The 24779-nt window shown below is 44.0% G+C and overlaps 2 protein-coding genes across 2 annotated transcripts; both read left to right on the top strand.

Moving 5' to 3' along the window:
• The first annotated feature begins 3950 nt into the window (after positions 1–3950).
• On the top strand, positions 3951–14476 carry LOC138785910 (olfactory receptor 11H4-like). Its single transcript, XM_069962381.1, has 2 exons — positions 3951–4776; positions 13467–14476. The coding sequence occupies exons 1-2, from the start codon at positions 3951–3953 to the stop codon at positions 14474–14476; spliced, it is 1836 nt and encodes a 611-aa protein (XP_069818482.1).
• A 1553-nt stretch (positions 14477–16029) lies between these two features.
• LOC138785902 (zona pellucida sperm-binding protein 3-like) lies at positions 16030–23780 on the top strand. The gene is made up of 10 exons (XM_069962370.1): positions 16030–16269; positions 16775–16893; positions 17202–17305; positions 17383–17560; positions 17631–17751; positions 18250–18341; positions 18417–18550; positions 18731–18928; positions 23429–23588; positions 23654–23780. Exons 1-10 carry the CDS (start codon positions 16117–16119, stop codon positions 23778–23780), a joined length of 1386 nt encoding a protein of 461 aa, XP_069818471.1. The 5' UTR covers positions 16030–16116.
• The last annotated feature ends 999 nt before the right edge of the window (positions 23781–24779 follow it).

Below are 24779 nucleotides of genomic sequence, written 5' to 3'. Positions count from 1 at the left end.
GTGCGTTGTTTATACCATATACCGTCATATCTGAAATTGTTATTTGATAAGATAAACCACAACGAATCACTTATAAATTTTCTGAATTTTTCTGTTTTATCAGAACTTCGGAGGAATTCGTCGATCGCCTGTACACCCGCATCATGTGGGATGCGGGTGTACAGGCTTTCGACGTCAAGCGATACCAGATTGTATTGTTCCTGCCAATTTATATATTGTAGTGATTGTAAAAATTCATTAGTGTCCTTTAAATAAGACGGAATATGTGGTAATAATGGGCGTATTAACCAGTCTACATATTTAGAGAGTGCCTCTGTCACTGAACCGATCCCGGCCACAATAGGTCGGCCTGGGGGATCGGTCAGTGACTTGTGCACTTTGGGGAGGTAATACCATTTTGGTTTTTTGGGGGATAATGGTAGTAATTTGTTTGCCGTTTGCTCAGAAAGGAGACCCTCTTCCACAGACACTCGTAACAGGCTTCTTAATTTATCCATAGTTTTAAGTGTGGGATCCGAAGCAAGTCTGGTGTAAACTTCGGGAGTATTTAATTGTCTAAGGGCTTCTTTATTATATTGGGTGCTAGACAGCACAACTGTACTGCCCCCTTGTCTGCCCTTTTTACAATTAAATCCGGGCGATTTTTTAGCCAAGCTAATGCTCTTTTTTCTTTATCGGTGAGGTTATTTTTAGCTTTAGGATATATGAGGGCTTTAATCTCGTTCATAACTGTTGTAGTAAAGATATCTATTGCTCCCCCGGGTTCTACTGGTGGACTAAAGGTAGAGCGGTTACCTCCACTAAAGTGGGACTCTTCTATTTCTACCACCTTAGGGGGACTGTCTCCTCTAGACTCTATCTCTAACTCCTCCAGATCTCTAAAGCATTCTTTTTCTTGTTCTGTAGTGGTCTCTATGGCGCTAAACCCCAAGGGGCCAATACAAGTAGGTATCTCTCCTTCTTTTTTACTTTTTCTCTCCTTATTAGTGCAACCTGTAGAAAAAAACTTATGCAAGTTAACTTTACGCATACCCTTATACAAGTCTATCTCAAATGAGGCCAAATCAAAGTCCTCTGCAATGCCAAAATTTAATCCTTTTGATAACACGTTTATACAGTCGTTGTCCAAGGGTATTCCAGATAAATTCATAACGTTGGTAGATGTTATTGACGTCTCCACGTCACAAATTTTCTTTTCTTGCTTTTCTTCCCCGTATGGTCTTTTCTTTCGTCGTCCTCTTCTGGTGTGTCTTCTAAAGGGATATCTTTACTAGTACTGGCTGATGTGTTTGTTATTTTTGTAAGTTCTTTCTTTTTATGTTGTTGTTGTTCTATGTCTAGGTCATTGGAGCTGGAGTCAGACTCACTTGTTCCCATGTCTGAATATGGTGATGTGGACTTCTTTTTATTATTTTTTGTTGGGAAGCGTTTTTTGTTGGTTTTTTGAGACCAAGAAAAAATCTGCTGAGTTTCATAGTCATTCTTGTCTCGCAAATATTTTTCACGTTTTTTCTCTTTAGTTTCTTTTTGGAGGGCGGCTAGACGCTTCTCCAATTTTTTCAGGAATGCCTTCAGCTGCTCTCCAGTCATCCTTGACTTAAGTTCTGTTTTAATCTTTGCGAGTTCAAGAGTAATACTTTCATGCTCTTTTTTATTTCTCTCTATTACAATTTTTAATAGGCGGGTAGAATGATCTAAAAACGCTTGATCCCATTCGGCTTGGAACTCTTTATCATTTTGAAAAATCGCAGGCGCTTTATAGTTCCTCAGACCTCTTGGAACTCTATCGTTTTCTGCGTAAGATTGCAGCGATTTGATTGTCCAAAAAAGCCGCATCTCGCGTTCAGCCAGGGATATTACTTTGTATTCAAGCGTTTTAGTACTTAAAATCTGAACTTCATCCTTTTCGTTGCATAACGCAAAAAAAGCGCTGGCGTCCTCTCTGCCTGTCTGAATAATCGCATCTAAATCCATAGTTTCAATCCCATTAACAATGTCCATTGTTTTATCTGATTCACTCTCCATGTGCTCTGTATTCTGAGACATATTAGGGTTCATTTCATGCACACGAGGTAGAGAAGAAGAAAACGGCACTCTGGCTGTGATTTCAGAAGTTTTAGGGAGAGTGGATATATGGATGCATTCAACAGTAGGACATCGGTGGTGCTCTATATATAAATATAGTGGTAATCGGTTTAATCCAGAAGAGGGTAAAGAAATATGGCACTCACCGGCTGTTGTCTTCATAAATCTTTAATTCATCCGAAAATAAGGAGACAGACAGGTAACAAACAGTGAGAGGACGCCATCAGCGCTAACAGCGACAGCTGTTTCCTGCCCTTCGGCACTTCGTCTTGGCTGCGTGATGACGTTATGCAAACAATACGTACTGATATAGCCCGTCCTACATGCCGCAGTGACGTAAGTAGTTGTGATTAAAACAGTTACAATTTAAAAACATCTACAAAAAGGAATGAAGTTCATTTCTATCATTTAGACCTATCGGTCCCGTCGCTCCAAAATGAGCAATTAAGTAAGCTTCTCGTCTGCTTAGACGAGAAGCTTACTTAATTGCTCATTTTGGAGCGACGGGACCGATAGGTCTAAATGATAGAAATGAACTTCATTCCTTTTTGTAGATGTTTTTAAATTGTAACTGTTTTAATCACAACTACTTACGTCACTGCGGCATGTAGGACGGGCTATATCAGTACGTATTGTTTGCATAACGTCATCACGCAGCCAAGACGAAGTGCCGAAGGGCAGGAAACAGCTGTCGCTGTTAGCGCTGATGGCGTCCTCTCACTGTTTGTTACCTGTCTGTCTCCTTATTTTCGGATGAATTAAAGATTTATGAAGACAACAGCCGGTGAGTGCCATATTTCTTTACCCTCTTCTGGATTAAACCGATTACCACTATATTTATATATAGAGCACCACCGATGTCCTACTGTTGAATGCATCCATATATCCACTCTCCCTAAAACTTCTGAAATCACAGCCAGAGTGCCGTTTTCTTCTTCTCTACCTCGTGTGCATGAAATGAACCCTAATATGTCTCAGAATACAGAGCACATGGAGAGTGAATCAGATAAAACAATGGACATTGTTAATGGGATTGAAACTATGGATTTAGATGCGATTATTCAGACAGGCAGAGAGGACGCCAGCGCTTTTTTTGCGTTATGCAACGAAAAGGATGAAGTTCAGATTTTAAGTACTAAAACGCTTGAATACAAAGTAATATCCCTGGCTGAACGCGAGATGCGGCTTTTTTGGACAATCAAATCGCTGCAATCTTACGCAGAAAACGATAGAGTTCCAAGAGGTCTGAGGAACTATAAAGCGCCTGCGATTTTTCAAAATGATAAAGAGTTCCAAGCCGAATGGGATCAAGCGTTTTTAGATCATTCTACCCGCCTATTAAAAATTGTAATAGAGAGAAATAAAAAAGAGCATGAAAGTATTACTCTTGAACTCGCAAAGATTAAAACAGAACTTAAGTCAAGGATGACTGGAGAGCAGCTGAAGGCATTCCTGAAAAAATTGGAGAAGCGTCTAGCCGCCCTCCAAAAAGAAACTAAAGAGAAAAAACGTGAAAAATATTTGCGAGACAAGAATGACTATGAAACTCAGCAGATTTTTTCTTGGTCTCAAAAAACCAACAAAAAACGCTTCCCAACAAAAAATAATAAAAAGAAGTCCACATCACCATATTCAGACATGGGAACAAGTGAGTCTGACTCCAGCTCCAATGACCTAGACATAGAACAACAACAACATAAAAAGAAAGAACTTACAAAAATAACAAACACATCAGCCAGTACTAGTAAAGATATCCCTTTAGAAGACACACCAGAAGAGGACGACGAAAGAAAAGACCATACGGGGAAGAAAAGCAAGAAAAGAAAATTTGTGACGTGGAGACGTCAATAACATCTACCAACGTTATGAATTTATCTGGAATACCCTTGGACAACGACTGTATAAACGTGTTATCAAAAGGATTAAATTTTGGCATTGCAGAGGACTTTGATTTGGCCTCATTTGAGATAGACTTGTATAAGGGTATGCGTAAAGTTAACTTGCATAAGTTTTTTTCTACAGGTTGCACTAATAAGGAGAGAAAAAGTAAAAAAGAAGGAGAGATACCTACTTGTATTGGCCCCTTGGGGTTTAGCGCCATAGAGACCACTACAGAACAAGAAAAAGAATGCTTTAGAGATCTGGAGGAGTTAGAGATAGAGTCTAGAGGAGACAGTCCCCCTAAGGTGGTAGAAATAGAAGAGTCCCACTTTAGTGGAGGTAACCGCTCTACCTTTAGTCCACCAGTAGAACCCGGGGGAGCAATAGATATCTTTACTACAACAGTTATGAACGAGATTAAAGCCCTCATATATCCTAAAGCTAAAAATAACCTCACCGATAAAGAAAAAAGAGCATTAGCTTGGCTAAAAAATCGCCCGGATTTAATTGTAAAAAGGGCAGACAAGGGGGGCAGTACAGTTGTGCTGTCTAGCACCCAATATAATAAAGAAGCCCTTAGACAATTAAATACTCCCGAAGTTTACACCAGACTTGCTTCGGATCCCACACTTAAAACTATGGATAAATTAAGAAGCCTGTTACGAGTGTCTGTGGAAGAGGGTCTCCTTTCTGAGCAAACGGCAAACAAATTACTACCATTATCCCCCAAAAAACCAAAATGGTATTACCTCCCCAAAGTGCACAAGTCACTGACCGATCCCCCAGGCCGACCTATTGTGGCCGGGATCGGTTCAGTGACAGAGGCACTCTCTAAATATGTAGACTGGTTAATACGCCCATTATTACCACATATTCCGTCTTATTTAAAGGACACTAATGAATTTTTACAATCACTACAATATATAAATTGGCAGGAACAATACAATCTGGTATCGCTTGACGTCGAAAGCCTGTACACCCGCATCCCACATGATGCGGGTGTACAGGCGATCGACGAATTCCTCCGAAGTTCTGATAAAACAGAAAAATTCAGAAAATTTATAAGTGATTCGTTGTGGTTTATCTTATCAAATAACAATTTCAGATATGACGGTATATGGTATAAACAACGCACCGGTACCGCAATGGGTACTCCGGTTGCATGTTCTTATGCAAATTTATTTTTAGCCATTTTTGAAAAAAGATTTATTTTTTCAGCTGAAAATCCATTTATACACAATATAAAATATTTTGCACGGTTTATGGATGACATCTGTATTGTATGGGAGGGCTCAAGTCATGAATTTACTTCATTTATTAACTATTTAAATAGTGTGAATAATATGAATATGTTATTCACTGGACATTTCGGAGGACAACAATTAGATTTTCTTGATGTTAGTGTAAAAATTATAGACGGAAAAATCTGTACAGAAGGCTATAGAAAGCCAACATCCAGAAACGTCCTACTCCATTATAATAGTTCGCACCCGCAATCTGTAAAAAATGCCATCCCATATGGTCAACTACTAAGACTTAAACGCATAAATAGTGATGAAAACACCTACCAGAAACAAGCCGGAGATCTTCTGGATAGACTGCGTCTCCGAGGGTATCCTGAAAAAGTTCTTGAAACAGCTGTAAGAAAAGCAGATAAAATTAATAGAACTACTTTAGTCAATGCACCCCCAAAAAAATTTGCTAAAAATAAAAAAGAAAAAAGGTTTTGCTTTTCATTTAGGAATACGCCTCTGAATGATACCATTAGAAACACAATTCATAAAAATTGGTACATCCTAGAGAGCGATCCTACCTTGAAAGAAATTGCAAATCTAAGACCACTCCTTACATACAGAAAAAATCGTACTATAGCGGATAGTGTGAATAGCAGTATACATAATCACACAGGTAAAACTTGGCTAGAAAAGAGCGTACCTGTTGGAAATAAAATATGTTTTCAGTGCTGTATGTGTAATTCCAACCTAGGAGTAAAAACACTATCTCTGGGTGGAAAAAACTGGAAGGTTAAACAATTAATTACATGCCAGAGTTCATACGTAGTTTATACTATTATATGTCCTTGCCAGCGTTTTTATATAGGGAAAACAAAGCGGAAACTCCAGCAGAGGATACGTGAACATTGGTATTCTATCTCCACCGGTAAAGGTGCAGCTAGACTTATAGACCATGTTAAAACAGTCCATGGAGGTGATAGAAAAGTATTGAAATTTGCAGGGTTAGAGCGAGTCTATCCACCAGAGGGAGGCGGGGACAGGCATAAAATACTGCTTAGACGAGAAGCTTACTTAATTGCTCATTTTGGAGCGACGGGACCGATAGGTCTAAATGATAGAAATGAACTTCATTCCTTTTTGTAGATGTTTTTAAATTGTAACTGTTTTAATCACAACTACTTACGTCACTGCGGCATGTAGGACGGGCTATATCAGTACGTATTGTTTGCATAACGTCATCACGCAGCCAAGACGAAGTGCCGAAGGGCAGGAAACAGCTGTCGCTGTTAGCGCTGATGGCGTCCTCTCACTGTTTGTTACCTGTCTGTCTCCTTATTTTCGGATGAATTAAAGATTTATGAAGACAACAGCCGGTGAGTGCCATATTTCTTTACCCTCTTCTGGATTAAACCGATTACCACTATATTTATATATAGAGCACCACCGATGTCCTACTGTTGAATGCATCCATATATCCACTCTCCCTAAAACTTCTGAAATCACAGCCAGAGTGCCGTTTTCTTCTTCTCTACCTCGTGTGCTCCTCTCTCTCTATGTAAGCCCTCGCGGGCAGGTTTCTCTATCCCCATGTAACAGTCTGCCATTTACCTTATTCATGTAATGGGTTCTGAATTTGTAATGTCCTTTTTGTCACTTTCTCTGCAATAATTTTAGCAGCAGATTGTGCTTTTGTTGAGAGATATTACAGGCCAATCTTCCATCCACACTGCCTCTGGGGCCCCTGTATACTTTATTATAAAAAGGATCCATTCCAAGTTCAACAAACATGGCCATCCCATAAACGTGATCACAGGGACAATGTCGGGCATCTGAACCGACTGTTGACATCTAATGAGATTCACCTGCAATATCATTCAATAGAAGCACAATCCTCTGATCTGTAGGATAGTATGTCTACATAGCCACGGCCCTAATGTTACTTGCAAACACTGGGTGCACACCATTGTTATATAAGAAACGTGTCAGGAATCACTCCCTTTGTTCTTTCCTAAAGGACGGTAATCGGAGACATGTACCAGGTAGAGTTAGCGACAGATAGCAGCCTGCGGGGTCCGTGTGCTCACAAAAGACGTTCCCAGCAGCAAGCTCAGCATTTATAATGTTTTGTGCAGGGAGAATTCCTTGAAGAATTCATTTACTCATTGTAGAAATTTCTCAGAAATTCATTAAAGGAATAAACAAAATTTTTATTATCTGGAAGAGGAAAAACACAAATCTCATTATCTCAAATCTCATTATTCTATTTAAGAAAATGAATAAACTAAGCTATTACATTATAAGAAACACAGAGTATATACACTGCTCAAAAAATTAAGGAAACACTCAGATAACACGTCCTAGATCTGAATGAATGAAATATTCTCATTGATACTTTGTTCTGTACAAAGCTGAATGTGCTGACAACATAATCAACCAATGGCGGCCTGGATTCGGCCTCACACACAAAATTACATGGAAAAACTAATTCCAAAATCCAACTTTGCTGTAATGTCCTTAAAATAAGTCAAAATGAGGCTAAGTATTGTATGTGACCTCCACATGCCTGTATGACCTCCCTACAAGGCCCGGGCATGCTCCTGATGAGGTGTCTGTATGACCTCCCTACAAGGCCCGGGCATGCTCCTGATGAGGTGTCTGTATGACCTCCCTACAAGGCCCGGGCATGCTCCTGATGAGGTGGCTGTATGACCTCCCTACAAGGCCCGGGCATGCTCCTGATGAGGTGTCTGTATGACTTCCCTACACGGCCCGGGCATGCTCCTGATGAGGTGTCTGTATGACTTCCCTACACGGCCCGGGCATGCTCCTGATGAGGTGTCTGTATGACTTCCCTACACGGCCCGGGCATTCTCCTGATGAGGTGGCTGTATGACCTCCCAACGAGGCCCGGGCACGCTCCTGATGAGGTGTCTGTATGACCTCCCTACAAGGCCCGGGCATGCTCCTAATGAGGTACAATGTACAATGTGCGCCCATACGGGCCTTCTCGCAATCACACAAGTGGGATAAGGTGTCCTCTTTACTTAGTGTGTTTCCAACTAGGTGTCACTACTGTGTTTCTCTGTAACCTGTCTTCTGCACAGCTGAAGTCTTTCGTCTTCCAGGGGTTAGCTGTAATGTTCACGTGTTATTTTTCTGATCTCTATCTCCTTTGCTCTTTTTCCTACACACACACACACACACACACACACACACACACACACAGCCCACCAATCACAGCCAAAGTTAGAAAAGATACCTGAGTTTAGGACTGGCTAGAGAATTGGAGGAGGACACAGCTAGTCTAACAGGGAAGCAACTAGACCAGTCATTTATTTTATAAGCACTAGAACCACTATGCAGTGCAAAGCCTTCACAGGGGGAAAAAAGCCTTACAGGGATCATCTTGCCCATGCTACGAACCTCTCTAAACTGTGCAGGGCAGTTAGCTTTACAGGTAATAGACACTAACCCCAGTGAAACAAAGGTACTAGGAAAAGTCTATGTATTCCACTGCGCAGTGCAGGACAACTGGGAAAACTCAGGGGTCTGCTCAACCCAGATAACAAGGCCTGGGGCTTATTTTACCCACCTAGGATGGTTAGCTCGCAACCAGGGGGCATAAGGCTGTCAAGACTTGAAAAGTCATCTGTAAGTATGAGTATTCTCTATCTCTTTTTCTACACACCTCTACTGTTCTGTCAGGGTACATTTCTACATTAGGCAGGGCCCCTATGGCAACGCCTCTCTTCTAATCTCTCTACAGCAAAGCACCTTATTACTACAAGCACCTGATCTCTACCTCAACTACAAGCACCTGAGATATTACAGGATTGTAACTAGTGTATTTAACTGGACTGTATTGTTGCCATCTGTATTCTTTTGTATTGCACTACAGTTACTCCCAGTATAGAAAGCTGTTCTATTTTACTGAACCACTGGACTCTACCGTAACAAGCGCCTGAGTGACCCTAGACCCACTAAGCTACCAGACCAACCTAACAGCTGACCCGGTGGGAGTCCACTGGGTTGGGGCACCTCTGGTAAACTCCTCTATTCTACGTTCTGACCAGCGGTCTGACAGTTTTTCCGTGCAAAGACCATGCAGCCATCTGTAGCATCTGTGAGCATAAAGTGGGTCAGGTTTGGGTTCAAACCCAGGTACTACATCTATGTGTCAGCACATAGAATCCCACCACCTCATTGCCTGGAAGAACCTGGACCCCCCCACCACAATGTCCCTGTAAACAACAACAGGTGAAGTTACCATTACACAGCCCCATCTCAGCAAATCAGGATAATACAAATTGTCACTAGACACCAATCTATACTATACGAACTATAAAACCTGTTATATACACTACTATATACAACACACTACATACAACTAATAAACAATGTAAATAAATAAAACTCCTTTGCATAGGTTCTTTGGCTCTTTCTCATTCTTAGGGTTCTCCTAAAAATGGCGCAAAAACTTTGTACCCACTTCAGCCACTCGTACGTAACACCCTCTGACAGATCCAACACAATCATGGACTGTAACATCGACTGCTCTGCCTTGTGCCAACTCGGTGTAACTCAACTGCATTGAGGAACATCATACGGTCTACCATGTGAGCCAGAGCCCGGGGAGGTGTATGAAATGGACCCACACAAACATGGGTAGAACATAAAAACTCTTATTACAAGTTGCCCTTGTTGGGATTTAAACCCAGGATCCCAGTGCAATGATTGAGGCATAAATGAAATCATCCCCTGCCTCACATCATTGGATCAGTAAAAGCATTCCAAAGTTATTAATATTTATAGTGACACAAATGTCATATGTGAAAACTTTGACTGTCATAAACACCAAAACCGTCCCCTAAGGGTTAAACCATTTGCAGCTTAGGTATATATTATCCGCAGCTGGTCAATACATCCATACAGTGCCCCATGCAACCCATCCCCCAAACACAGGATTATCCAAGCACCAATCCCCAGGACTATGTTTCTCAAATAAGCCATTTTCCTTCTTATTACTATGGTCGTGGAGGTTTTTAGTCACTGGCACATGTGACAAGGTATTGTAGCAGTCATATCCCATTTGTACGGACACGCATGGTGACTGGCAATGACTGTTCTGGGAGATTTTACAATATCACCGGAATAGCTGGATGTCGCACAATGGTTCAACAAAGGCCACTTATTGTGTGAGGTTTTAATGGCTCTCGTGGTTTCTTGAGTGGTATAAGGCTAGAGAATTGTTTTGTCCGGGAGTATATAACATGGAGGATGATGTCCTCTAGCCGCAGGTTCACACAGCGTATGGCATCGGCCACTCTGTATCCCGGCCGTGTCACAGAACAGCCGCTGTCAGTGAAGTATATCCTGTCTGGTACTGCATTACCGGCTCTATGAGCTTCAATTGTGCTGAATAGGGATGCGGGTGCATCAGTGTGCGCCCGCATCCCAATTCACTGCTGAACACAATGGCCGCACGCTCCATTGTGTGAACAGACATGTCTCTGTGGCCGCTATTCAATGAATAAAGGCTGCACAAATTTGACATGTCAGTTTTTATTACAGCCTGTTGGAATACTGGACGGAGTGTATACTATACCGGGATTCCATTCATTAAATACAACGTATCTTTTGCATTAATCATGGCCGTTGTTGCAAGTTGCAACAACGGCTGTGACTTTTGTAAAACATACGTTGTGTGAACATGGCCTAATAGTGATAGAACAACCTTCTGAAGCTACTACCATCAGCAATTTGTTGGTGTAAGGCAGGTTATCTTGCGTGATTTACTGTGCATTCACACGGAAATGGTTGAAGGAGCAAAATAAATTAAGATGGAGCCAAATAAGTTTTGTATATTTGGGATACGGCCCCTACTGGTGCCTCAATAGATAGGACAGACCACGGATGTAGCCTTAACAGTGTTGGCTGCTGATGGCAGCCAGTACTCATCATCTACTGTAAGAAACAATGCAACTCTCTTCATAGACTAGCACACATGAGGCACCCGTACTTAAAATGTTACTGTTGTTACAAAAAAATTTTGACGTGTCATAGAGATATGTCAAAAGTTTTCATAGATCCGGGTCTGAGTGTTCAAATCCGTACCTAGCGGGAGAACCAACCGGGAGAGGATGCGCTGCATCTATGACATGTCTCTATGATGTCTCTATGACATGTCTCTATGATGTCTCTATGACATGTCTCTATGATGTCTCTATGATGTCTCTATGACATGTCTCTATGATGTCTCTATGACATGTCTCTATGATGTCTCTATGATGTCTCTATGACATGTCTCTATGATGTCTCTATGACATGCCTCTATGATGTCTCTATGACATGTCTCTATGATGTCTATATGACATGCCGCTATGATGTCTATATGACATGCCTCTATGATGTCTCTAAGACATGCCTCTATGATGTCTCTATGACATGTCTCTATGATGTCTCTAAGACATGCCTCTATGATGTCTCTAAGACATGCCTCTATGATGTCTCTATGACATGTCTCTATGATGTCTCTATGATATGCCTCTATGATGTCTCTAAGACATGCCTCTATGATGTCTCTATGACATGTCTCTATAATGTCTTTTTGACTTATCTATAAGATGTCTCTATAACATGTCAAAAGCTTTTTGTAAATACAGGAACACTTTAAAGCCGCCGCAGCCGCCCCATACATGTGGGTTACATGTTATTAGGAGTCTAATACGCTTACATGACTCTCCATACTTGGTTCTTTGACCCTTGTAACCAATGCTTTACATTTTTTTTTTCTTTAACTTGATTTAGATATTAATACTAATGTCGGTAATTATAATTTTACATTTCTAAATCTCGAAGGAACTAAACAAAGGAGACTCAAGAGACAAACCCCTCCAGACTTCTGCTGCCTGGCACCCTGCCTGTACATAAGCATATAAATATCTGGACCTCCTCATATTATCACTCCCATTCACATGTCTGACAACCGAGCACAATGACCGAGATACCAACTATAACCGCAACAATTTGGTTCTGGGGTCTTGTACATAACACGACTGAGATCCAAAAAAATACAAAGAAATGAATATAAATAGCAAAGAAATCCCTGATGTGAGTATTAGAATGGGAACCTCAGGGTGACTGTGTGCACAGCAATCTGATACTGAGAAACCTGCTGAAGGATCAGAAAAGGTTTCGTTACCTATACCTGTATGATGTCCCCACAGAAGAGGAGAACCTCCTCCTCCAGGATTGTTCTTCGTCAGTTCCCCATTCTTTCTTTTTTTTTAATTTAAAGACAAAATCAGAAGCAAATATAGAAATTGTTGAGTAGAATAAAAGTTTCTTATCTACATAGTAGAGTACAAACACACTTATATTCATATAATGGGAAAAGGGGCGTTTGGCATGTCGGCTGATGGAGGTTCATATCTGAAAACGGTATGCCATACTGTATGTTGGCCATTAATTCATAACTTTCAATGGCCAAAAGTGGTCTATTTGTGACTATGTTTGATCAATTGCTGATTGGAGGACTCAAAAACATGGTTGCCCACACTTGTAAGTCCTATACAGTATATGGGTTATATATCAGAGTCCCCTCTTGAGAGGATGCCACAGTGTATAGTCTATGATATATTTGCTATACCGGCATGTTCATGGTTATAAGCACTCGATTTTGTCAGACTGAATGAGTCCAGCTGTCTTGACCATTCATCCTTTTTCAGATGACCTCCAAAAGGAACATGACCTTCTACCTCAAGATTACTCAGTGTTACTCCATAATAATTAAAAATAAAATCTCAGACTTCACTTAGGGAGGCATTTATTAAGTCCGGCGTTTTTTACGCCGGACGTAAAAATGCCCCCGCAGCTCCGGCGCTACGGAGATTTATGTAGAGGCGGACTGCCTCTACATAAATCCCGTGCGCGCCGTTGCGCACCGTCGAAAACCTACGCCAGCTGAGGAATGGAGTAGGTTTTCGACGTACATTTTGGCGGAACGGATAGTAAATCGCGCGGACTCTGAGTCCGCGCCCTCTGTTCCGCCCACTTTCCGCCCCTTTTCCGCCCCCTTTCCGCCCCCTGGCGTACTCGTCGGAAAGTGCCGATTTGCGAATATTTTATTTGCAAATCGGCCATTTGCGTATAAAAAAATACGCAAATCGGCACTTTTCGCCGGATGATACATGTGGCCCTAAGAGTTGAAGGGTTAGAAGGTGGAGGTTTTCCTTTGTACGTGTAAAACCATTGTCTTATTGTTAGAGATTAACGTGACATCGATACTTGACGTCTTTGATGTCTCCTTGTTTTTCCCTAATTTGTTCTATACACAGCAGAATAATCAGACTTCCGTCACTTGGTTTTTCCTCTTGGGATTTCAAGGCAGCCAAAATGTAAGACTTTCCCTCTTCTGTCTATTCCTTGTGGTTTATTGGGGGACAATATGTGGGAACCTCCTGATCATCACCCTGGTGTCCACCAGTAAGATCCTCCACACCCCAATGTACTTCTTCATCTCACAACTCTCCATCAGTGACATCTTATTATCTACAGATATTGTCCCCAACCTGCTCCACATCCTGCTGAATAATGGGGCGGCCATCACTTTTACTGGTTGTATCACTCAGTTCTATTTCTTCTGCGTATCTGAAACATGTGAGTGTCTCCTCCTGGCTGTGATGTCCTATGATAGATATGTGGCCATCTGTAATCCGCTCCGTTATAATTCCATAATGACACAGACTCATTGTGTGATACTGGGCGGCATGTGTTGGTTTTTCGGGCTTACTATAATATTGTCCGATAACATATCACTCTCGATATTACACTTCTGTGGACCAAATATTGTTGACCATTTTTACTGTGATCTTGTTCCATTACTGGCAATTTCTTGTTCAGATCCCTTCATTGTTCAACTGGAGTTGTATCTACTAAGTTTTCCTGTAGCTATCATCCCCAGTGTTATCATCATCAGATCGTATGTCAGCATTGTTTACGCCATCTTTAAGATCCCATCCAGTAGTGGTAGACAGAAAGCCTTCTCCACCTGTAGCTCCCACCTTATTGTGGTCTCCATATTCTACTGGACTCTCTTTAGCGTGTATGTTTTCCCAAAAAGAGGACAATCCTCGACCATCAGTAAGATCCTCTCCCTGCTATATACTGTATTTACTCCTCTCATAAATCCCATTATATACAGTCTGAGGAATAAAGACATTAAAACAGCTGTTCATGGATCAATACAGAAACTCTTTTTTTCAAACTTTCCATGACATATTTAGGGAACATGGAAAATGGCATCGCAGTATCCCCTATTTACAGTTTTTGGCTATGTTCACACTACGTAAAACTACGGCCGTAGTTCTTGCCGCAGAACTACGGCCGTAGTTTTGCGCTGTGTGACATAGCCTTATGTGCAATGGGATCCCGGCCCGCGTTTACATTGTTGATCGGGCCATGGAATAGGGCCCTTAGGGTATGTTAACATTGAGTAATAGGCAAGGAATTATAGAGGAAAATTGGCGCAGAAAGCGGAAATTCAATCCCTCAATAATTTTTCTAGTGGAATCAGCCAGAAGATACGTCAATTCTTTGGGCAGAAAGCGAATCCGCAGCAGAACATTCCGGCGTTTGAACAATAGAGCGGATATCCCATTGAACACAATAGGACATTTCAAGTGGAATATGTGTATAAAAAAATTGCTCGGTTACCATAACAATCTTGGAAATCTGTATTTTGCTGTAATATTAACATATAATATAATATTATAATATATAAATAATGTTATGGGAAACCATGTCTGTGTAACAGCAGCATCTGTGCGTCTCCGCTTTCTGTTTTTCTGCTTCATACAGTACACAGCTTATCAGTAGCGGATTTCTCACTACGAATTTCGCAGCGAAATCCACAGCGGATACTTGCCCATGCATTTAAATGGGCTGACATACTTGCAGGGAATAGGTGAAACTCAGTGCTGTTAACCCCTGCGGCCCCGGAGCATACATGACCTGCTCCAGGCTTCTTCTTGCTTCGGGGCGCTGAGTTTCACATACTCACAGCGTGATGAAAACCAATTCAAATGCATGGGCAAGTATCCGCTGTGAATTCACAGCGAGAAATCAGCTGCGGATAGGCTGTGTGTGAAGGCACCCTTAGGGACGCTTTTAACGTGATTGGTTCCCTTTAAATGCAGGACAAAAACACAATGTGAACACGGCCTAACAGGAGAAAATGATAGCAGTTCCTAGTATGACTCTTCCTCTTTGCTGTAGATCTTTAAATTTAAAAATACAAAACACTACAATAACAAAAAAAAATAATATTAACACTAATAAAACTCCTAACAACTATATTTTATAATAAATTCCTGTTCCAGCATAAAATAAATAGATCCCCACACCAAACAGCAAACTATTTTTTTTTTATTCCTCATCGCTGTCTCATCAGATGTGGTGGGGGGGAGGCCCAGCTGAGTGTAATAAGGCATCAGGTGGAGGATGGCCGTGTGATGGGTATAAAGCTCAGCCTCCTCCACCTTCTCCTTATGTGACTTGTCCTGCAGTCAGGATGGGGCTGTGGATCAGGTGGAGTTGGCTCTTAGTGGTTTTGCTCTATGGACCAGGCTTTAGCAGCTCCTCGGTTAGACCCCGGCGCCAGTATGACACTTGGTGGAGGAGTAACCAGGCTGGATTGGGATCTTCTAGAGGACTTGGACAATCAGCCTCTAGACTGGGCTCTCCTAGAGCAAACCCTTGGTCTCAGTCTCACTCAGTCTCTGGTGTTGGGTCTCCGAGAAGTCTTCAGCCTGTATACGGATGGGGCTCCAGGAGTCATGGAGCAGACTATCAGTCCCGACAGCTTGCACTACAACCCTCATCCTCCCCTATCAGTGTGCAGTGTGGTGAGGACAAGATGGTGGTGATGGTGAAGAGAGACTTCTATGGTAATGGTAAGCTGGTGAGGCCCTCAGACCTGTCCCTGGGTTCCTGCCCCCCTGGAGCTCAGACTACTGACCCCAATGTGATGTTTGAAGCTGATCTCCAAGACTGTGGGAGCAGCTTAGAGGTGAGTGGAGGAATCCTTTAAGACTTGTGGTTGTATGCTATGATCATGGAATCCCCCCTGTCCACGTGTAGCATGTGATAACTCTGCCATTCTTATGTACCAGTGATGGCTGCAGCTTTATTATGCTGCTTATAGTCCCCTCCTCACACAATGACAGATCTGTAAGTCTATTAGCTCTGATGTCCTTGCTATGATCTATAGAAGGGGGCAGGGAACCTTGGATCACCAACTGCTGCCAAACTACAACTCCCTTAATGTATGGACGGCTAAAGTTTTTGCAACAGTTGGGGAGCTAAGGTTACCTGCCACTGGTCTATATGATCAATTGGGCTTACAAGAATCGTGTTAGCTTCTCCAGTAGTTTAGCTGTGATCCTGTCCTGTATGATAGTTTCCTGCCCTCTCTTGGTCTCCTGTTTCCCCCTATGTAGTAACTACAACCCTTACTATTCCAATAGACACTTGTGATATGTAGTGTAGCCTTATTGTGATCTTCATTCTTCCAGATGACTCCAGACTGGTTGATCTACAGTGTTAACCTGCGCTACACCCCCAGCTCTCCCAGAAACGTGCCCATCTCCAGGTTTAACTCTGCTGTAGTTCCCATCCATTGTTACTACCCACGGTGAGCCTATACCATGGCGTGCTCCATACCTTTAGATCTGCACAATATGTATGTATAATGGAAGCCAATCAATATGGCCCCAGCAGTCTTTAGGTGATATATTACTAGTCCATCATGACTATTTCCTTGGATGGTCATGAAAAGAGCAGTCTCTATTGTCAACCTTAACTGTGACTTGCAAAAATGTCGGTGCACAGTGATGGGTTTAGACATCTTCCTATAATGGACGGTTCTGGTATCTCTAGAGCTAGCTTGAGGCCTGTATATCTACACAATGTATGGCTTCAGTATTTTCCTTTCTTGCCTAGACATGGTAATGTGAGCAGTAAGGCCATCAAGCCAACATGGATCCCGTTCAGCTCCACAGTGACCTCAGAAGAGCGGCTGGCCTTCTCCTTGCGTCTCATGACTGGTAAGAAGCTTTCTAGTACTAGGGCGGTGGTTTGGAGTCTCTTGGCCTATACTTATGCTCCAGTATCTTTTCTCCAGCGGACTGGAGCGCTCCCAGTCAATCACTAGTCTTCCAGCTTGGTGATATGTTCTACATAGAAGCCTCTCTGGACACTCAGAACCATGCCCCGATGATCCTGTTTGTGGACAGTTGTGTGGCCACTATTACCCCAGATGTGACCTCCACTCCTCGCTATGAGATCATCTCTAACAATGGGTGAGTTACTCCCATCAAGACTGTCCAAGTCTTCAAGGAGTCTATTGCCTACAGCTAGTTTGTCCTCCAGGTGCTTGATGGATGGGATGCAAGAAGATTCTTCTTCAGTCTTTGTTTCTCCAAGACCTCAAGCAGACACCCTTCGCTTCATAGTGGATGCCTTCAGGTTCACTGACAGTTCCGTCTCTCTGGTAAGAACAGTCGAGCATCAGTGTCCAAACACGTACCAGCTCAAATGCATCCTAGGTACACCATATTTACTTGTAATCCCCCAATATTAAAACCCCACTGGTTGCCTTTAGGCCCCGTTCCCACTGAGGAAAGGTAGCGGAATTCCGCGACGAAATTGTCCGCCGCGGAATGCCGTTAGCCTCCTGCTCATAATGGGAGTCTATGGGAGGCGCGCGCTCCTGCCCTGTCCGCGCTGAAGAATGAACATGTTCATTCTTCAGCGCGTACAGAGCAGGAGCGCGCGCCTCCCATAGACTCCCATTATGAGCGGGTAACGGCATTCCGCGGCGGACAATTCCGTCGTGGAATTCCGCTACCTTTCCTCAGTGGGAACGGGGCCTAATTGGACATGACCAGTGTCTTCCTAGTCCCCTTTAAGGCTTTCTTTAACAAAAGTTGTAATTTGGAGGTGGGTATGAGTCTCATGGAAGTGACCACTGCTGGTAATCGTGTCCTAGATCTATATCACCTGTTCTCTGAGAGCTGCTGCCATTGACCAGACCCCTGACCCAGTGAACAAGGCCTGCTCCTACAACAAGGCCTCCAGCAGGTAAGAACCTGTATAGAGCACCCTGGAATTATGTCAGTTGTTGGGGGCACTCTATTGATCCTCAATCTCTTCTAGTTGGATACCTGTAGAAGGCTCAAGTGGGATCTGCCAGTGCTGTGCCACCGGGAACTGTGCTGCTTCTACGGGCCCCAGATCAGCATGGGGCTCATACCTTGGGAGGCCGAGAGGATTAGGGAAGAGAGATGTTGGTGAGTAACAATGCATTGTAATGAGCACTAGAAGCCAGTTTTCTGATTTAAGATGTTGTCTTTAATGCCTGTAAAGCCATAGTACATGAGTTGTCAGATCATGGTGAAGGCCACTTCTGTAACACACCAGTTTGAAGACTACTGAATAGTTAATCTCAGATATTGCTTTCTCTCTGGCAGGTTCTCAGGTGGAGGAACATGGCCTGGCCACACTGGGTCCTCTTCTAGTGACTGGAGCGAAGCCTAACCAGGAGGCCAGAGCCGGAACCGCCCAAGCTTCCAGGATGGGTGCAGGCCAGGAACCTCTCCAGCTGTGGGTGCTGGTGGCCATCGGCTCTGTCTCTACAGTGGTTGTGGCTGTTGCTCTTACTGTGGTTGGTAAATGTCTTCTGAGAAGGCTTACTGCTAAAGAATCTGTGCAAAGATAAACACTTTTTGGTAAATCCTTGTCTTAGTCTCTTGAATTGGAACATGTAGCTGTGTTGGATAATGTCTTAAAGGGGTACTCCAGCAAAAAATCTTTTGATATTCACTGGTTTCAGAAAGTTATATAGATTTGTAATTTACTTCTATTTAAATCTAGTCTTCCCATACTTTCAGCTGCTGCATGTCCTGCAGGAAGTGGTGTATTCTCTCCAATCTGACGCAGTGCTCTTTGCTGCTGCTTCTGTCCATGTCAGGAACTGTCCAGAGCAGAAGAGATTTTCTATAGGGATTTGCTACTATGGACAGAGGAGGCAACAGAGCTGTGTCAGACTGGAGAGAATACACCACTTCCTGCTGGATATACAGCAGATGACAAGTACTGGAGTTCTTAAAGTGACTCTCTCCACCACACTGCTAGTACCATCTGTTTGAGAACACTTACTGGTGTGCCTTGGTCTTCAACTTGGTGGATACAGAGTCACTTTAAGTAGAAGTAAATTACAAATCTACATAACTTTCTGACCCCGGTGGATTTGAAAGAGGTTTTTTTTTTTTTTTTTTTTTTCTTGCTAGAGTGCCCCTCTAATACACTTGTTGCCATCTCTCTGGTGCTATGGGAGAGACAACCTGTAGATTCTTGTCTAATAGAGCTATAGGATGTGCCATGAGACATTCTAACACATTTTTTTTTTTTTTTAATGTTCCACCATTTGCTTTCATGGGTAATCTTTGGCCTTTAAAGCGACTCTGTACCCACAATCTGCGCCCCCTTCAAAGGGATCTCCAGCATTAGAAAAACATGGCCACTTTCTTCCAGAGACAGCACCGCTCTTGTCTCCAGGTTTGGTGCAGGGTTTTGCTACTTGGTTCCAGTGAAGTGGATGGAGATTAATTGCAAATCTCACCTGCATACCTCCCAACTGTCCCGGATCTGGCGGGACGGTCCCGATTTTGGGGTCGCTGTCCCGGTACAGCCCCATGTCCCGGTACAGCCCCAATGTGTCCCGCTGCCGTGCACCTCTCCCCAGCCGGATTCTGTGGGATCTGGTGCGGAGCGGCAGAGTGAAGGAGCTGTAACTGTCGCCCTGTGTACCCTGTGGCAGTGCGGGGGCTGGTGTGATGTGGATGGAGGAGACAGTGTGCTGCGGTGCCCGGGCTGTAGCTGCTTCCTGTGTGACCCGGTCCCCACAGTACACGTGCTGTTGCTGCAGGCTCTATCTGTGGGGGAGCTGAGGAGGCACTGAGGCTGCACAGGTATCTGGCCGACAAGTGTCTCCCCGAGCAGAGCTGCTGGAGGCCAGGGAGCACCGGCCACACTACAGATGGAGGTAATGGGTGTGTAGGGTGGGGGAGGAATGGTCCAGGGCTGGGGGCACACTTACGGCCGGTCCCGGTGTCTGCCGGCAAGCCCCACCCCCTGTTAAGCCCCACCCCTGATGTCACCCGCAGGAGGTATAGTAACTCTTATCACGGACTGTTAGATCACCCAGATTTCCAGCATCATCTATTGAAGTGAGTATAATGGAGGTTACCCAGCTTTCCCAGTATCTCATAGTCAGTATAATGGAGGTTACCCAGCTTTCCCAGTATCTAATAGTCAGTATAATGGAGGTTACCCAGCTTTCCCAGTATCTCATAGTCAGTATAATGGAGGTCACCCAGCTTTCCCAGCATCTTGTATAGTAGTCAGTATAATGGCGGTCACCCAGCTTTCTCAGCATCTTGTATGGTAGGCAGTATAATGGAGTTCACCCAGCTTTCCCAGCATCTTGTATAGTAGTATAATGAAGGTCACTCGGCTTTCCTACCATCTTGTATAATGAGGTCACCAAGCTTTCCTACCATCTTGTATAGTAGTAAGTATAATGAAGGTCACCCAGCGTTCCCAGCGTCTTGTATAGTAGTATAATGAAGGTCACCCAGCTTTCCCAGCATCTTGTATAGTAGTCAGTATAATGGCGGTCACCCAGCTTTCCCAGCATCTTGTATGGTAGTCAGTATAATGGCGGTCACCCAGCTTTCCCAGCATCTTGTATGGTAGTCAGTATAATGGAGGTCACCCAGCTTTCCCAGCATCTTGTATAGTAGTATAATGGTAATAGGTGACGTGGATATGGGGGCGTGGTTATGGGGAGGGCGTGGCTATAGGGGCGTGGCACATTGCCGTGACTGTCCCTCTTTCCTCTCAGCAAAAGTTGGGAGGTATGCACCTCCAAATTTGTTCTGTTCGGGAGGTATGCACCTGACCTGGAGACGAGTTGTGCTGTGAACATGGATATAGCATGTGGCTGTATCCATGTCTTCCAGGATTCCCTAGGGCTGCATCCACCTTCTCCAGCCACTGGTATTAATACATTAAACAATCAGACTCGAGCATGCTTTGTGCTCATCTGTAATATCTATAACACAAAGCACAAGATAAGTGTAAACTCTCAAATAGCCACTGGATGTCAGTACTCTATGTATACCAATTACTGAATCAGTTATTACACGTAATGCCACTAGAGGTCAGTATTCTAAATCGATTTCAAACAGCAGCTACTGAATCAAAGCCATTTCATGTAATGACCACTAGAGTTCAGTAGTGTACATCTATTTTAAACATCACTTACTGAGTTACAGAAACAAAGTCATTTCATATAATGGCCACTAGATGTCAGCATTTTACTAAAAACCCATTGTATACATGGAAACTGTTATGTTCCTGCTGTTACTGGCAACATTGCAACCATTTTACTATGAGTAAAGTTTTAAGGATGTGTAAAAGCCGCGCACTCTGCTCCCTGAGCTTTTGTCTTTCCCGCAGCACAGACCGTATTAGAGAATACAACCCTGGAGATGCTTCCCCTCAGCTCAGCACCTAGCGCTCCAATATCATTCTTAGAGAGCAGCTCAGAAGTTTATTTTTTATTTTTGTCACCTTGTGTTAGAAAGTTATATAGATTTGTTATTTACATCTATTCCAGTACTTATTAGCTGCTGTATGTCCTGCAGGAAGTGGTGTATTCTCTCCAGTCTGACACAGTGCTCTCTGCTGCCACCTCTGTCCATGTCAGGAACTGTCCAGAGCAGCAGCAGTATGCGGAGCGGCACGTCCTGTAGTACTTTTGCCTAATGTGTCACTGGGAAGAGCCGACCTTCAGCCCTTGGCCAATAGGACCCAGTGAAAACAAGGAGGCACGTCCGCATGAAAAAACAGCTTCTCCAGTCCTTGGCTACACTTTTGTACGACCTCTGTGGTACTTGAGAACGAGGGGAGATTTTATGCAGGGCCCCGATAGGCTAGCACAGATGAGGAGACCTCAGGGAGGGCCCTGATAGGCTAGCACAGATGAGGAGACCTCAGGGAGGGCCCTGATAGGCTAGCACAGATGAGGAGACCTCAGGGAGGGCCCTGATAGGCTAGCACAGATGAGGAGACCTCAGGGAGGGCTTAGGGGTGACTGGGAGAGACTGGGGGAGCTGGAGCAGGCTGGAGCTTTATTACCTTAAGCATAATCCAGCATCTCCTGTGGGCCCCTCAGTTTACCATAATACTGGGGGTATAATGAGGAGCCCTCATGAGGGGGATTATATACTATACATTGGTGTGAGGGGCTAGCATACTGTAAGACGAGAAATCAGAGCTGTGACTGGTATACAGTGTACACCAGTCACTGGTATACACTGTTTACCAGTCCTTCAGCATAATCCCCCTCATGTGGTCACCTTATTCCCTTACGTCCACAGCGGCACAATTGGGGTTTATTGCCCCTGTGAGGCTTGGCAGGACAAAAGAATATTTAATAGTAAAATAACTTTAATAACATAACTGAGTTGGCCCCTCCTCCCTCAGGTATAAGAGGAGGCCGGCCCTCAACGCCCGTGAGTTATTTTTTGTCCTGAGACAAGGCAGGACGCGCTCCCCCTTCACCCTTACCCCCCTCCAATCTTACCTTAGCCTGCTGCGCGGCATCGGTCAGTTCGGCGGTGGAACGCAAGTGCGTTCCACGGACCGCACGACCGGAAGTGACGCGCATTTCATCACTTCCGCTTTCGGCGGCACCGGTCTTTGTCTGGGAGCCGTGCTCCGTTCTGTCAGGCAGGATCAACCAGGTATGTGGGTGGCTGTAGAGCAGAGATGCTCCGGTCCACGGCAGGACTGACCGGGTTTCTGTGCGCGCGGGTGGAGGGGGGAGGGGGGAGGGTGGTAGGAGGGGGGGCGGACCATTGGTTTGGCGCCGTTTACCATTTAAAAGGAGCTCAGAGACACCACAGTCTTGCTGTCTCTCTTGGGAGCCAGCTTCTGTCTCTCTGGGGCATATTTTTATTTCCCTTAGATTCAGTATGGAGCCTGCAGGGGGAAAATCATCTGCTAAAAGACACCACCTGACTTGCAGGCATTGTGGTGTGTATGTTTATTTCCTCTACTCAGTGTATAGTTTATATACTAAACTACAATTAATTTTCCAGATATTCCCTTGCCTGATGACAGCGAGTTTACTACTTGCCTAGCTTGCAGACCTAGGATCCAGGATAAGGAGGAACCCTCCATCCAGGACGTTGTGATTTGGGTCAGTGATTTAGTGAAGTCCTCAGTGGATGGCCTCAGGGATTCCCTCACTCAATCAAGGTAGTGTGGCTCCTGCAGAGGTACGGTTTCCCTCTTCATAGTACTGATAACCCTCTTTTCCTTAGGAAAAGACCCAGGAGGGAGGAGGGCGCTTCCCCTTCACTGACTGAGGAGGGCTACAGGATCCTGGACGAAGTATATTCTTCAGATTCTGAAGCTGAGAAAAAGGAAAAAAGAGAAATTTCTCTTTAATCCAGATAGGATTTCCAAACTTGTGAAATATGTGCAGACAGTTACACAACCGTCTGAGGCTTCCTCTAGCGAGACTAGAGCATTTAAGATGGACGACTTTATTTCGGACCTAATAAAGTCCGAATGGAAGAAACCAGACAAAGCCCCTGCCATAGGTAAAAGATTCTGGGCCCTGTTTCCCATTGATGAGGAACAGTCCTGTTCCTGGATGGAACCACCTAAGGTGGATGTTGCCATCTCTAAGTTGTCAAGAAACATACTGGTCCCAGGAGATGACGGATCAAGCTTAAAAGATCCGATGGATCGCCGCATTGAGGCAACTTTAAAAAGAAGTTACACTACTGCGGCTGGACAAAGCGCAATTGCTATTGCTAATCATGAAGTCTCAATAGCCCTCAGGAAATGGCTACAGAAAATCCAAGAGGATATTGATTCAGGAGTCAACCGTGATGAGATCCTTGACTCCTTTAAGGAAGTAAATCTAGCCATGCAATATGTCGCGGACTCAGCCACTCACCAGGCCAGATTAGCAGCCAGATCTATAGCGCTGTCCACTGCCGCTAGAAGAGCCTTATGGCTCCGTCCTGGTCGGCGGATAACCCGTCTAAATTTAACTTATGCAACATCCAGTATTCTCCAGGCAAATTATTCGGTCCAGAATTGGACTCCTTAATGGAAGAACTCTCAGATCGTAAAGGCAAGTCTTTGCCTACTACTAAGAAGTCTTCCTTTCGAAGGTATCGGGACAGGTCCCCTCCAAGGGACAGACAGTACCGATACAGAGGAAGAGGAAGAGGGTCCGGTTACTCCAGACGAGGAGGTACTTCCAGGGGGAATTCTCCCCCTAGGAAGAAAGACTTCTGACGCCAGTCTACCGGTCGGAGGCCGCCTCTCCTATTTCCTTCCAGCCTGGGAAAGGTTGATCAGGGACAATTGGGTCCTAAACATAATCAGGAGAGGATATGCCCTATCCTTAGAGCCACTGCCACCAGGAAGGTT

Source organism: Dendropsophus ebraccatus, chromosome 1, assembly GCF_027789765.1.
Source record: "Dendropsophus ebraccatus isolate aDenEbr1 chromosome 1, aDenEbr1.pat, whole genome shotgun sequence".
NCBI lineage: Eukaryota > Metazoa > Chordata > Amphibia > Anura > Hylidae > Dendropsophus > Dendropsophus ebraccatus.
The sequence above is the reverse complement of the archived record's forward strand: the minus strand, read 5'-3'. Positions and strand labels throughout refer to the sequence as shown.